This window comes from Mus caroli, unplaced genomic scaffold (assembly GCF_978045245.1).
Source record: "Mus caroli unplaced genomic scaffold, Mus_caroli_1 scaffold_5, whole genome shotgun sequence".
In the NCBI taxonomy this organism is placed as follows: Eukaryota; Metazoa; Chordata; class Mammalia; order Rodentia; family Muridae; genus Mus; species Mus caroli.
In genome coordinates this window covers 135,278,415-135,292,849 of record NW_028227260.1, presented here as the reverse complement: position 1 = coordinate 135,292,849, position 14,435 = coordinate 135,278,415, and the positions used below count along the sequence as shown (strand labels likewise).

The window sequence follows — 14,435 nt, the reverse complement described above, 5'->3', positions numbered from 1 at the left end:
ACATTGCAAAGATTTAAGAAATCATAAATTCTTCCTTTCCTGTACTCTTTACAAATTTTGTAAGTCACAAAAGTATATTTCGTATCAGTCTATATATTTGTCTTATGATTGGTGATAGTTTGTAAGCTGGGACTTCCTGATTCTTTATATTATGCATACTAGTCATAAAAATTAAATTTAAAAAAACCAAGAATATAATGCTTTGAAATTTTTGTGGATGTTATTCACATTAATATGTGTATGTGTGTTTGTGTGAGTGTGTGTGCACGTGCACACGCGCCATATGCTCTCCTAAATACATAAATACAGTCAGCTCAATATAATTTTACTTGTATGCTATGCTTTCTGTGCGTACTACTTGTTATTGGATAACTATTGTTATTGGTGTGCTTTTTCCTGGGAAAATCCTAACTTCTACTGTATTAATTACTTTCCTGTTGTTGTGAAGAAACACTATAACCAAGGAAAGTTAAAAAATAAAGCATTTAATTGTGGTCTTGCTTATAGTTTCAGAGAATGAGTTCAGGAATAGAGACAAGAGACTTGGGAATGGAATGAGCTTTTGAAACCTGATACTCCTCTCCTCAGTGACATAACTTTTTCAACAAAGCCACACCTCCTAATCCTTCCTAAACAATTTCACCAATTCTGGACCAAGAATTCAAATATTTGAACCTATAGGTTCCATTATTATTCAAGCCACCCAAGATTTGTAGATCATAGTTTCAAGAAGATTGTAAACCACTGAAGGATAGGATAGGGATCAAGACTTATTTTACTGTTATTTCTCTTCAGTGTCCATCAGAATCTGTTTGTAGTGAGCTTTCAAATTTCTAAGTACTTGTTTTAGGCAGCTAACACAGAATTACATCATACAGTAAAAGTTTCATTTAGTAATGGTTCTTTCATTGTACAGATGAGAGGTCTGACTTCCCTGATCCATCTAGGGATTATAAAACTAGTTATATACAGAACTTCAGTTTGAATATACTTTATGTGACTCGAAAGTTCAATGCTTAGTTTAAGAAATTATTTCAGGACTGGAGAAATGGCTCAGCAGTTAATAGCACTGGTGCTCTTCCCAAGGACCTAGATTCAATTCCTAGCACCCACATGATGCCTCACAAATATATGTTATAATTCCAGGGGATCCAGCACCCTCTTCTCACCTCTATAGGCACCACATATGCTTTTCATACACAGACATATATGCAGACAAAACACCCATTCACATAAAAAAATTAAAGAAATTAATTTCATTTAGTAAAAATGTATTGAACAAAAACTCTTGGCATAGTAAAATAGAATTGAACATGTCTTTAGCACTTTATACTTTAAGAATATAATCATCATATGCCCCAGTACAGCGGAATGACAGGGCCAGGAAGCGATAGTGGGTGGGTTGGGGAGCAGGGCAGGGGGAGGATATAGGCAACTTTCAGGATAGCATTTGAAATGTAAATGAGGAAAATATCTAATAATAAAAAAATAATATATTCATATTTCATATGCTTGAAGCAAGCACTGAATAAAGCCAAATTTTATTTTATTGAGCTTCTTTGGTTGGTTGGTTGACTTATTTGAGTGGTACCTCTGCTACTGAGCTATACACCTCTGCTCTAAAGAAGGGCAGTATTAAAGAGCATTGGGCCATAGGTTTAATGCCACTAATCAATGGGAAATTATGGTATAAATTTTATATGCTCATTAAAACTTTTCTGGAATGGGGTAATCTCTGAAAATAAAAATAATGATTATATTTCTCTCAGTGTCTAGTAAAATGCTTCCAAATTCTGTCCCTCTTTTTCTCCTCTTTATTTCCTGATAATGGCAGTCAAACCTAGAGCCTTACAAGTTTTTTACCACTGATCTATTAACCCTAACAACCAGATTATTATTTCTTTTACAAAGCAGAATCAAAACTTGTAACACAATGGTCTCAACCTTACAATGTTATACCCTTTGCATCACAGATGATAAGATTAAAATTATTAGGTACCATGTGTGGCTCCAAAACTCTATATTTTAATAATAAGGTATAATATGTGTTTAAAAAATAGGTATTTTAAGCGTGTTTTGTAAAATAGCTCATACAGTTACATAGCTAAATCACTATTTGCAATAAGTCTTTTTGGCTTTTTTATGATTTCGCAAATAGGGTCTCTTGTAGACAGGGTATCCTAAAACTTACTATGTAGCTAAGGATGCCTTTGAACTCCTGATTCTCCTGCCTCCACATCCCAAAGATTACAGCTATGAGCTGCCACACAGATAATGATTAAGTGTTCTTAATTAGTCTGTGCACATGACAAAGCATTTTAGTGCTTTTCTGTACTCTGCAAAACATGGTTCGAGCCTAGAGTCAGACCACCTGCTCTTGAACCCTAGCTCTACCACTGACAGGCTGTGTAATCTTATTTAAATGTTCTAAGCCTCAATATTATCATTTGTCAAAAAGGAAGATAATAGTATGTTTACTTCACAGAATTGTGTATAGTGCTAAGAACAAAACCTTTAGCAAATTGTATATACTCAATAAGTGTTACTACAACCTTGATTTGTCATGTTTAGAAAAAAATTCTAGAGTCCCTTTGACTTTCCTCATTCAGTGTAATATATAGTTCTCCCTTTAAATATTTGAGGTTTAGAAGTTATTGAGACTTTGCTAACCAGAAGCTTTGATGGGTAGATGTTTGGTTTCAGGATGATTGGGCAAATACAATTCCTAAATCAGTTATGCTAACTCTTCTAGCTCAGAAAGCTCTGTGATGTATTCTGGGAAATTTGATATTTCCTATTCTCTAACTTTCTTGCCTAGAATCTGACAGGAGCACAATAACTTTTTATTTCTATGCTGTATCACAGAGTAATCTTTTAGAAGATATTAGGATCCATAGAATTCACCAGTGTTTTAACTGTAAAAAATAACTAAACTTAAATAATCAAGTTAATATCATACATTCATGGTTAAGCTTAAATATATACAGGTTATATACCTAAGATACTTCTTAATCCTCTGCTAGTGCCTGACATTTTCTATCATACATTGTAAGATTCATAGTATGCAGCAAGTAATGCTAAAGTGTCTTAGAGTCAGTGAAATAAATAAGATAATAATTTGAAAAAATGATTATTTCAAATGAATTGAAATAGCCATGTTCTTTTTGAGACTTCATATCACAATAACATATATAAAACTGAAAACTGCAAAATAATTTTAAGCCTAGTTCAATTTTATTGTGTGAGTCATGTTTTCTTTTATTATTATTATTATTATTATTATTAGGCATTTTCTTCATTTACATTTCCAATGCTATCCCAAAAGTCCCCCATACCCTCCCCCACCCACTCCCACTTCTTGGCCCTGGCGTTCCCCTGTACTGTGGCATATAAAGTTTGTAAGACCAATGGGCCTCTCTTTCCACTGATGGCCGACTAGGCCATCTTCTGATTCATATGCAGGTAGAGACACGAGCTCCGGGGGATACTGGTTAGTTCATATTGTTGTTCCATCTATATGTTTTCATATATACAGTAATAAAGTAACTGATATCATTTTCTCCATAGAACTACTTTCTGCTCTCTTCTTCTATGGATAAAACAGTCAGGTTATGGCACATTTCTAGAAGAGAATGCCTTTGCTGTTTTCAACATATAGATTTTGTCACTGCCATCGCTTTCCATCCAAGAGTAAGTAACCAGTTATCCACTCTTTGTTATGCTAAAAGGGAGACGAAGGAACTTGATTTCTGTGAAGAACAGTTGAAACTATAGGATAAAAAAAAGAACTTTAGTAGCCACATAATTAAGAACAACTTAAATTAGTATTCCATTTTTCTTTAAAAATGGGAAAAAGGACTGGATGTTGTAGCACAAGCATTTATTCTCTGTACTCAGGAGGCTGAGGCATGTGGCTCTCTGAGTGTGAAGCCAGCCTAGTCAATATAGGAAGTTTAAAAGATCCAGGACTACCTTGAGAAAGCCTGTTTCAAAATATGGGAAAGGGGCTGAGAGTGTAGCTTAGGAGAATAATTACTTAACAAAAAGGAAGTCTTGGGTTCAATTGTAAGAATTACAAAAACTGGTTTTGGTAACATATGGCTGTATTCACAGTTCTAGGAAGGTAGTAATTAAAGAATCGGAAGTTTAAGGTCACTCTTGACAACAAAATGAATTTGAGGCCAGTATAGGGTATAGAAGACCCTGTCAACCCACCATTCAGTGATTGAACAAGAAATATTCTCATAATTTGCATTACATGTGTAGGATTATGCTGTAAATGTAGTAAAAAGTTATCCCAAATCCTTAATAACACATGAAATATAAATAAATCATACTACTAAAGGTGAGAGATATTGGAGAGAGGAAAATAGCAGCTAAATATGGTACTGCATGCCTATAATCTCAGCTCTCTTGAAACTAAGTCAGAAGGCTCACTAGTTTGAGGATAGGCTGGACTGCAAGGCAAGACATGGTCTCTAAAAGGAGGAAGTGGTAGGTGTAAGAGAGTAAAGGTGCATACATAGGTAAGAACTGGGGAAAGGAAAGGTTGAGGAAGGAGAGTCCAAAAGACTGAAATGAGTAAAAACCAAATTTCACTATATGGTATCCCAAATTAATCATACTTTGTTAGTATGATTATTTTGTGCATATGTGTATGTATGTTTGGTTGTATGCATATATATGCACATGGAGGTATATTTGCAATGTGTTTACTTGTGGAAGCTATAATCAACATTGGGTTATCTTCCTCTATCATACTCTAGCTTATTTTTAATAACTAATGAAAGTTTTATAATTTTATGTATATGGGAATTTTGCATGTATATCTGTGTACCATATGTGTGCCTGATAATGTCCAAAGCCAGAGAGGGTGTCAGGTCCTTTGGATCTGGAGTTATAGATGCTAGTGATCCATGATGTGTATGCTGATAATTAAATCTTTGTCCTCTGATAGAGCTGCCAGTGGTCCTAACTGCTGCCAGGTCTCTAAGCTTTCTACCTTATTTTTTGTGAGTCTTGCTCACTGAACCTGGACGTCACTCTTCTGGCTAGACTTGCTAGCCAGCAAGCTCTCCAAAATCCCCTTGTTTTGTCCACTGGCCCAGAACTCGGTTACAGATTTGAGCTGCCACACCCAGTATTTATATAGGTCCTGGGGATCAGAACTCAGGTCCTCCTGCTTTGGTAGCAAGCATTTTACCCAAACAAGCCATCTCCCCAGCTTCTTAGTAACCTTAATCTTATTGTTTGTTTATTGTTTTCTTTGAGATCAGGACTCTATTGCTCTGGCTCACATCAAAATCTTGGTTTCAAGTGATCATCTCGCCTCAGCCTTTTGGGTAGTTAAGGCAGCATACATGTGTTGCTGATCCTAACTCACACTGTTGATCCTTTTTATTCATTCTTCAATCCTGTAGTATCTACCCTTCGAAACAAAGTACTTCACTGGGTTTGATAATACTTGCTTGGAATTCCAGCAATCATTAGGTTGAGGCAGCATGATTATGAATATGAGGCCTGACTGGTCTACGTTGCAAGTTTCAGACTAATATGGACTATATAATGAAACTTGGTCTTGAAGCAAATAAAACAAACAGCAATTAATTTAATTTCATCAAAAGGTGAAAATACACGAAATTATAGATCTCTTATACCTTTATGGTATAGAGCCATAAATGTTTAAATCTCAGTTAGTTTTGTTTTTCTGCAAATGGATGCACAAGGAAAAATATTCATTGATGCCACCATTACTGCCAGATTAAAATAAGTGGAGGACTTGAGCTGGGTCTAAATTGACTTTCTCTCTCATAGTCTGATGAATGACTACCTTTCCAGTCAGATTGTCCATCCCTGTGTGTTTAATACCCATTATCTTTTTTAGTGCAACATTCAGTCATTTATGCATTCCTTTTTTTCTTCCCTCAAATTAGGAGAAATATCTAACTTTTCCCCTCAATATTGTAGCTATCCCCTGTCAAGCCTATATAATATAGGTAGTAATAATTCTAAGCTCTTAAAAGACTTAAGAAGACTTAATAATTAAAATGTATAATCTGTGTTTGTACCTTATTAGTTTTGACCATCAAGCTAGTAGACTGTTCTTTCTAAATAGGGTGTTTATCCTTTCCGTTAAAGATAAAGAAGGATGGAACTTAGTCATAGCACTAACTGACAGAAATCTCTCCACCCACTGAAGTAGCAGTAGAGAAAGGAAACACTAGCTTGTAATAGTCTTCTATATAGTATATTATTGAGGTCTCTGTCCAGTCAATTATTTTTTATAATTTTCTTTGAAAACCTAAAACTATAGTTCAAAAACCTCCACTGGTGTGAGGAGGTTTTTCCAGGGACTGGGGAAGGAGAGAGCCATGTCAACATTTACTAGATAATGTGATTCTACTACAGTACAGTATTACCTGGAAAGAAAGTAACAAAGTTGTAAAGAAACTAAAAGAAAAAAAAAACTGAATTACTTAAATTGATAGGTAGATTGGAGACACAAGCTGATATTTAAATAAAATTTAAAATCTGAAGTCCAAAATAAAATACTTTTCACTTATTCATCTTTTCTCATAGTTGCTAAGTATAATTTACTAAACCATAGCATCAAAATTGTCCATCACATAATATATATTATCAATAAAAGGCTTCAGTACTGATTGAAAAAAATTTCTTATATGAAGAAAGAATCCTGATTTTTAACATGTAATCCTTGTGTTTATGTGAGTGGTGGCTATAATATGTATGTGTACCCTCTCACCTTAGTTTTTGAGACTAGGTTTCTCACTGAACCTGCAGCTCAGCAATTTTGCTAGACTGGTTGGCCAGGTTGTTTTAGGGATCTTGCTATCTCTGCCACAGTATTAAAGTTACACATGTGTGCCATTATCATATACGTGGGTGCTGGGGATCCAAAGTCAAGTCCTCACACTTTACCAACTGAGTTCTCCCCCCATCCCCTACTATGCATCCATCACATTACCAACTGAGTGTTAAAACTAATTTAATTAAATTTAATTAAACTTAATTTAATTAAGTTTAATTAGTTAAGACTAATTGATCACGTTAACCCAGCTGACTGTTAAGACTAGTTTACTCTGCAGAGGATTTTTCAACCTTGACTCTATTGACAGTCATTGCTGTTGGATGAGCAATCAATGTTATGTCTGTATATTGGAGCACTTCTATTTACATGGTAGAATCCTTCTGTAAACCAGACTATGGCAATCAAGAAACTCTGCTGACTTTGCAGTATGCCCAGCATGGGAGCAGTTCCTCAAGACACAGAGCTCTTGGTCTGCAATTCAGTGTCAGAGTTCCTAAAAAGCAGGTTCAGTACACTGTGACTGGTGTTAGCCTTGTATCCCTGTGTTACACATGCCATGGAAACAAAAGCATACCCCTAAAAAGTTTAGGGTATTAAGGAAAGTTAAGGAAGGAAATTAAAAAGTTGCCACCCACTCTATCTCCCTTTTAGAGATTCAAAATACAGATCAACTGAGAATCCTGTTTTTAAGTTTTTACACTCCAAATTTTCTTAAACTTAATTTATTATAGACATTATTTCATGTGATGCTTAATAAAACAATTATATTAACATTTGTATCTTGGAAAATCAGTTTGAAAATATGATGAAATAGTTTAATGTCTATTTTTCTAACATGAAAGCTGGCATGTGTAATTGTTGTAATTTTTAGTACACAAAATGATGCTAGCTGAAAGACTAAAATGTTGTGGCTGCATGCAAATGTATCTTACTGAGAGAGCTCACTTTCATGTGTGAGGCCATGACTTGACTCCCTGGTATGCAGCCTTCAAAATGAAAAGAAAATAACAGCAACAAAGACTTTTCGAATAAGATTTCCTTGTAGAACATTGGTTTTAATCACTTGGTGTGTTAATTAGCTAAATTTTCCCTGATGTGACAATAAAAGCATTTTCTTACCACCTTTTAGGATGACAGATATTTTCTCAGTGGATCGTTGGATGGAAAACTCCGCCTATGGAACATACCTGACAAAAAGGTGGCTTTATGGAATGAAGTTGATGGTCAGACAAAGTTGATCACAGCTGCCAATTTTTGTCAGAATGGCAAATATGCAGTAATTGGGACATATGATGGTAGATGTATTTTCTATGATACAGAGGTAAGACCCTTTTGGTTTTATAAAAGTTATTTATATCCTATTTATACCATCTGGAGACTTTAATTGCTTTATCTGTAAAATCGGGCAAAAATGCTAATATCTGAGACTCAGAACAAATGATCTTTGAGGTTTCTTCTAATTCTGGTATTTTTAATTTATTATTTTGCTTTAGCATTTGAAATACCATACACAAATACATGTACGATCTACTAGAGGACGCAACAAGGTTGGAAGAAAAATTACTGGCATTGAACCTTTACCTGGAGAAAATAAGGTACCATATAGTATTCCAAACCATCTCTCTCCACACTGGTATGGATTTTTGAAAGTTAGTTTTAAAACTGGGAAGAAAATGGGGGTAATATTGCTGTTTGTAGTTCTGATATTTACTTGATTTGTGTATAACACCCTTTTGGTGTTATGGCTTAATTTATATTAAAAAGTGATATTTTTAACTTTGCTTTTGGTTTACTTTTAGATACTGGTAACCTCAAATGACTCCAGAATCAGACTGTATGATCTGAGAGACCTATCACTGTCCATGAAGTATAAGGGTTATGTCAATAGCAGCAGCCAGATCAAAGCGAGTTTCAGGTAAATTGGCACTGAGAAATTCCCAAAAGTATGCTACTCCTCATTTTTTATTATATGAGGTTCTTAAGTCTTTACATTTTTATAACTGGTATCACACAATATCTTCATCATACATTGCTTACTTTGTCTACCTGGTAGGTGAGAAAACTCCCTGTTTTACAAATAAAGAACATTAAATAACACAAAACACAGAACATTAAATAATTGACCTAGAATCATAGTTGTGAGAGACATGCTTAGAAGATTTTTACCTCCAGAATGTTTGCTTTTGAACTTTTGTGCAAACCTTTAAGAGACATGCCACCCCACAACCACTACCACACATATTGTCTTGATCCCTTTGGTGTAGGAGCTAAGAAAACATTTTTTTTTTCAAAAACAATTTTTATTAGATATTTTCTTCATTTACATTTCCTTTTTTTAATTTATTTTTTTTATTAGGTACTTTCTTCATTCACATCTCCAGTGCTATCCCAAAAGTCCCCCCCACCCTCCCCACCATTCCCCCATCCACCCACTCCCACTTCTTGGCTCCAGCGTTGCCCTGTACTGAGGCATATAAAGTTCGCACTACCAATGGGCCTCTCTTTCCACTGATGGCCCACCAGGCCATCTTCTGATTCATATGCAGCTAGAGACACGAGCTCCGGGGGTACTGGTTAGTTCATATTGTTGTTCCACCATGTCATTACACCTTTGCTTATCATTATTTGAACTCTTAATTTGGGATCTAAATTCTCCCAAAGTAGGATTAGATGCCTAGCTTTTCTTCTTTCTAATCCTTCTTTCAACTCTTCTCAAAAATTCATTATTTTCTTCTTGAAGTACCCAGTAATTACTCAGCCATTCAACTGGCTTTTTTCGGCTATCCTTTAAGTCACTAGTTCTAGAATGGATTAACCAACATCACAGTTGCCAGGGCTTTGATGAAAATTCTAAGGCTAATAGAGCCTTGGTTAGCATGATAAGGCTCTAGGTTGGGTCTTCAGCATTAAAAATCTCCAAAATGTAAACAATAGGTAACACCCCTATTTCTGAAAAGATTATCCTGGTTATCTCCAGAGAGAGTATATTCATTATAACAGTGTTCTAACAAATGTATAGCAGTAAGCAAACATCAAAACAGCCTGGCTGTGTATCAAAGCAAATTCAGAATCCAGAATAAGGATTTAATTCTCAACAATCTTACTCAGGTGTTACTGTAGATGTCTTAAATTAGCACTGATAGAAGGAAACCTTGATTTTTTTTTTCTGTTTATTTTTTGACCTGTCCTGCTCACATACAGCCATGACTTTACTTACCTCGTTAGCGGTTCAGAAGATAAATATGTTTATATCTGGAGTACTTACCATGACCTAAGCAAGTTTACTTCAGTCAGGAGAGATCGTAATGACTTCTGGGAAGGTATTAAAGGTAAGCAAATGCAGTTTACATATATATGTGCCTTATTATAAAGGAGTAGAGATTTGTTGAGATCTCATTATGCCGGAAACATAGATGGACATATTTATGTCTTTCTAATAGTCAGAATTTATAGATTCACAAAAATTCATAAGTTAGGACAGTTTGTTGGCTGCAGTTTCCCAAGAAGTCCCAGTTTTCCTTTGATAGCAGGTGGCTGGCCAACACAGTTTCTTCTATCCCAAGTTTTAAGAATCATTACATGTGTGGGAGTAGTGTGATGCTGTGCAAGTGTGGAGGCCAGAGGACAACTGTGTGGAGTCAGTGCTCTCCTTCCTCCTTTAAATTGGTTTCAGGGATCAAACTTAGGTTGCTAGGCTTGGGTAACAAGAACCTTTACCATCTGGGCCATCTCACTGATTCTTTTGTTCCAATGTTAATTACTAATATTGAGTTTCAAATCATACACTATACATGAAACAGTAATTAGTAGCTTATAAGCAGCTACTAAAAGGTTAAAGAGGTCACAGAATTCAAAGAGGCCTCGCTGGGGCAGAAGTAGATAGATGCAAAGAGTCACTGGGGCTGTTAGATAAGACATTAAGGAACACAGCAGAAGAGCTCCTGGAGCTTGAGGAGAGCAAAGCCATAGCCAAGCTGTGAAAGTGCAGGATGAAGAAACAGCTAATAGGCAGTTCAAGCGGGACACTTCAAGCAGAGGGGACTAAGCTCTGCTGAAGCTTATGGGATATAGAGAGTTCTCTGTTTTTGACATAAACCACATGGTCAGGTTGCAGTTCCCTTATCATTAAAATGATAGGTCCTGTCTTTTTATAGGGACCAGATAACCGTATCCCACCTTTTGATGTATTCACAAAATTCTGAGGCCTGTTTTTATTTTTTTCCTGATATAGTTTTAATAAGCCATTGTCATCATATGTTGAAGTTTATAGGTGCTATTCTTGTAGGTTTAATAATAAGGAGCCAAATGCTGATTGGTAATACGCAGCCACCCAGAACAAGACAGGGAAAATCTTAGAGCAAGGCACAGCCTGATCTTCACAGATATATTGGAAGTTTAGCGATTATAACTGGTTGTGTTTTGTTTCTGTTTTATTTTCCTATACCGAGGAAAAATTGATCCTGACCTAAAATTTGAAAAGTTATGGAAGAGTAGAATCTATGAGATAGTTTTTTTAGGAAATATTTCTGAGTTTAAAATTAGACTTATATATTTAAAAAGATCTTTTTAATAGTCTCATTTTTTGTCTTTATGCTTAGTATAAAATTTCTCAGTTATCTTGAAATAAATTTTTCCCAGCACATAATGCAGTTGTTACGTCAGCCATCTTTGCTCCAAACCCAAGTTTGATGCTATCCTTGGATGTGCAATCTGAAAAATTAGAAGGGATTGATAAATATGAAGATGCTGAAGTTTTGGATAGCACATCTACTGGTAGGTGCCAGTTTTATTTGTTTATTTTGTTTGTTCTGTTTTTTCCCTACCTACCTATGGTAAGATTTTCATGCATGTAAAAAATATTCCTTGTGTACAACATACTAATGGGTTGTTAGATACCCATTTCTGAACATTCTAGTGACATATTTCTTATAAGTTTTATACATTTTAATTCATCTAGGAGTTTTGGAAAATTGAAAATTCATTATTTCTACAGACAGCATTCTTTAAAGAGAGAATGATTGCTTAGCCAGTAAAGGCCCCTGCTACCATGCCTAAAGCCTGAGTTTGATCCCCAGGACCCATATGGTAGAAGGAAATACAACTTTCTACAACTTTTCAGTGAAAATTTAAATTCTTTTATTCCTAAGTAATCAGTGCTTCTTACATCTACAGTTTTTACTCTCTATATAATCAAGTTAGTTAACATGGAATTTGTTTGTCAAATGCTTCTACACAGCTGACAAATGTAAGCATTTTGGCCATGTATTGTAGCTACATAGATCTTCAATACAGACCATAAGGCAGAGGACTGTCAGCATTCACAGAGCAAATGTATGTACTCATTTCACATCAGTTTCAGTGCCTGTGGTAAAGCCAGCATTATCAATCACTTAGAAACCAAAAACAGATTGCCAGCTGGTAACATTCTCCAACCTAAGATTGAAATGCATAACTTAGAGGCCTATACTACTTTGAGTAACTTAGATATTAAGGGTCCAAAGACCTGTAAGATTCCTAAGACAGGAAAAGAACATCTAAGAAGAAGTTAAGTGCAAATGTGCTTTAATAAGGAAGAAAGGTACCATAGGATATAAGAATTCTTTTTTTTTTTTTAAAGATTTATTTATTTATTATATGTAAGTACACTGTAGCTGTCTTCAGACACACCAGAAGAGGGAGTCAGATCTTGTTAAGGATGGTTGTGAGCCACCATGTGGTTGCTGGGATTTGAACTAAGGACCTTTTGAAGAGCAGTCGGGTGCTCTTACCTGCTGAGCCATCTCACCAGCCCCAAGAATTCTTAAAAAATTAATATAAACAAACAAAAACAGATGGTTGTGAGAGGATCCAACCCCCCAAAGGTAGAAACAGACTTATAAGAATGTATAATTTCGGCAACAGTCTTCCTGGTCCTTTAAAATCAACTATTAATATGCTTTTTCTGTGCTTTTCAGGTATTGTGAAGACAGATAACACAGAAGTTCTTCTTTCCGCTGATTTTACTGGAGCAATCAAAGTGTTTATTAACAAAAGGAAAACTGTATCTTAATTTGAAATTATATTTAAAATAAACATATCAGTAAGTTTATGTATCAGAAATGAGAAAAGTATTATAGTGTTTCAGGCTAACATCCCTTTTTAGCTTTTATTGAAAGTTGTTCAAAAATAATATATATTTTTTGAGAGGCAGTGTTAGTGATCTAGGAACTCCTAGACTGATAGACTAGAAAAGAATGTGGTTAGATTAACATTGCCAAGCATAGAGTTTATGTTTTGTTATGTTTATGTTTTGTTATATAATTATAAACATGCACAGGTTTCTGCATGAAAAGATATTAATATATTAACCACATGTGCGTGCTTTTGGTTACATGCACTAAATCTAACAAAGTTAAATTATTTTGGTGGCTCTTTTGGCCTCCTACTGGGTGAGGTGGTCTTGTTTCTAGTTCTAAAAAATTTTTTTGCACAAAATTTCGTTTTTAAGAAATGTATCTTTTGACTGAATTATTGTTTTGAAAATGTTATATAGGTTTTCAATAGGTCAATAACCATGTATAAATGGTTTTTTATAAATTTCTCAATTTGGGGACAAGATTTTTTTTGTGATCTAAATTGTGGACTTATTCTTTACTTTGTAAGTGTATATATATATAATTTTTTTCTTTGCCACACTGGAGCACAATGTTTCTATGTAAAGAATTCTTTTCTTTATCCATGAGCACCGGGCTTTGCTCACTTAAAAATAAGCCACATTAAGGAGTGAGTCTTCTTTTTTACAATAATGTAAAAATGAACTGTTTACATTTTTTTAAAGCATTGTAGTTTTTAAAAAAAATTAAGCTGTTTTGTTTTGTGTTGTTGAATTTGAAAGGCTTTGTAAATACCAATATAATGTACCAATGAAATAACATCTGGGACAATGGAACCCTGGTAATGTTGTTGATGGTTTGCATATGTTTCTGAAACTGAAATATGTATCATTAAAGTTGGTCATCAACACTTGTTAAAGGTGAATTATTTTCAGATGACATTATTAAATCAAAAGATGCAAGAAAAATAACTTACTGTCTTAATTTGACTTTAAACAGATATAAAATCTCTACGTTATGATGCATTAGATCTGCTTCTGGGTTTAATTCTATAGTGAGTAGTACTGTCATCTATGCTCACGTTCTGCGTTTCACTCCAGGATGTGAGGACCTTAGGAGTCACCATCATATTCCTAGTTAGGCTGTCATGGCCTTGATCTTAACCATTCTTGGCTTTCTACTTGATTGCTTGTTATCTCTCTTGGATTTCCCCTGCATTGCTTTCTTTCTTTAGACAGTGCTCTCTTCTCCCCTCCTTGTCCTTGCCCACCTCTCCTTTCCATCTCTGCCTCCCCTTTCTTTCATGTCTCTTGGATCTCTCACTCTCCTGTACTCTATATGGTATACTGAACTGTCATGTCAGTCTTTCTAACTCATCGTAGAGTTTTAGTCTTAAGGTTTGTGTGATAGATCCAGTTCAATTTTTTAAATTTGATCTCTTCAACTCTGAAACTCTGAGGCAGCTTAGTGCTGACTTTGCTTGTTTGTTTGTTTGTTTGTTTGTTTGTTTTGAG

The 14,435-nt window shown here is 35.0% G+C and overlaps 1 protein-coding gene across 3 annotated transcripts in view; it reads left to right on the top strand.

Moving 5' to 3' along the window:
- The window catches only part of Wdr44 (WD repeat domain 44), a 119,709-nt gene extending 105,788 nt beyond the window's left edge, over positions 1-13,921 (top strand). For 2 of the 3 annotated variants that reach the window (XM_029473407.2, XM_021152997.3), the window contains 7 exons: positions 3,568-3,690; positions 7,959-8,150; positions 8,323-8,424; positions 8,629-8,744; positions 10,031-10,158; positions 11,468-11,602; positions 12,784-13,921. In XM_029473407.2, coding sequence (XP_029329267.2) covers positions 3,568-3,690; positions 7,959-8,150; positions 8,323-8,424; positions 8,629-8,744; positions 10,031-10,158; positions 11,468-11,602; positions 12,784-12,878 — 891 coding nt within the window. In that variant the 3' untranslated portion in view covers positions 12,879-13,921. Of the gene's footprint in view, positions 1-3,567; positions 3,691-7,958; positions 8,151-8,322; positions 8,425-8,628; positions 8,745-10,030; positions 10,159-11,442; positions 11,603-12,783 lie in introns of those variants that run through there. The other variant, XM_085838234.1, reaches the window with a different exon arrangement.
- Positions 13,922-14,435: the final 514 nt, after the last annotated feature.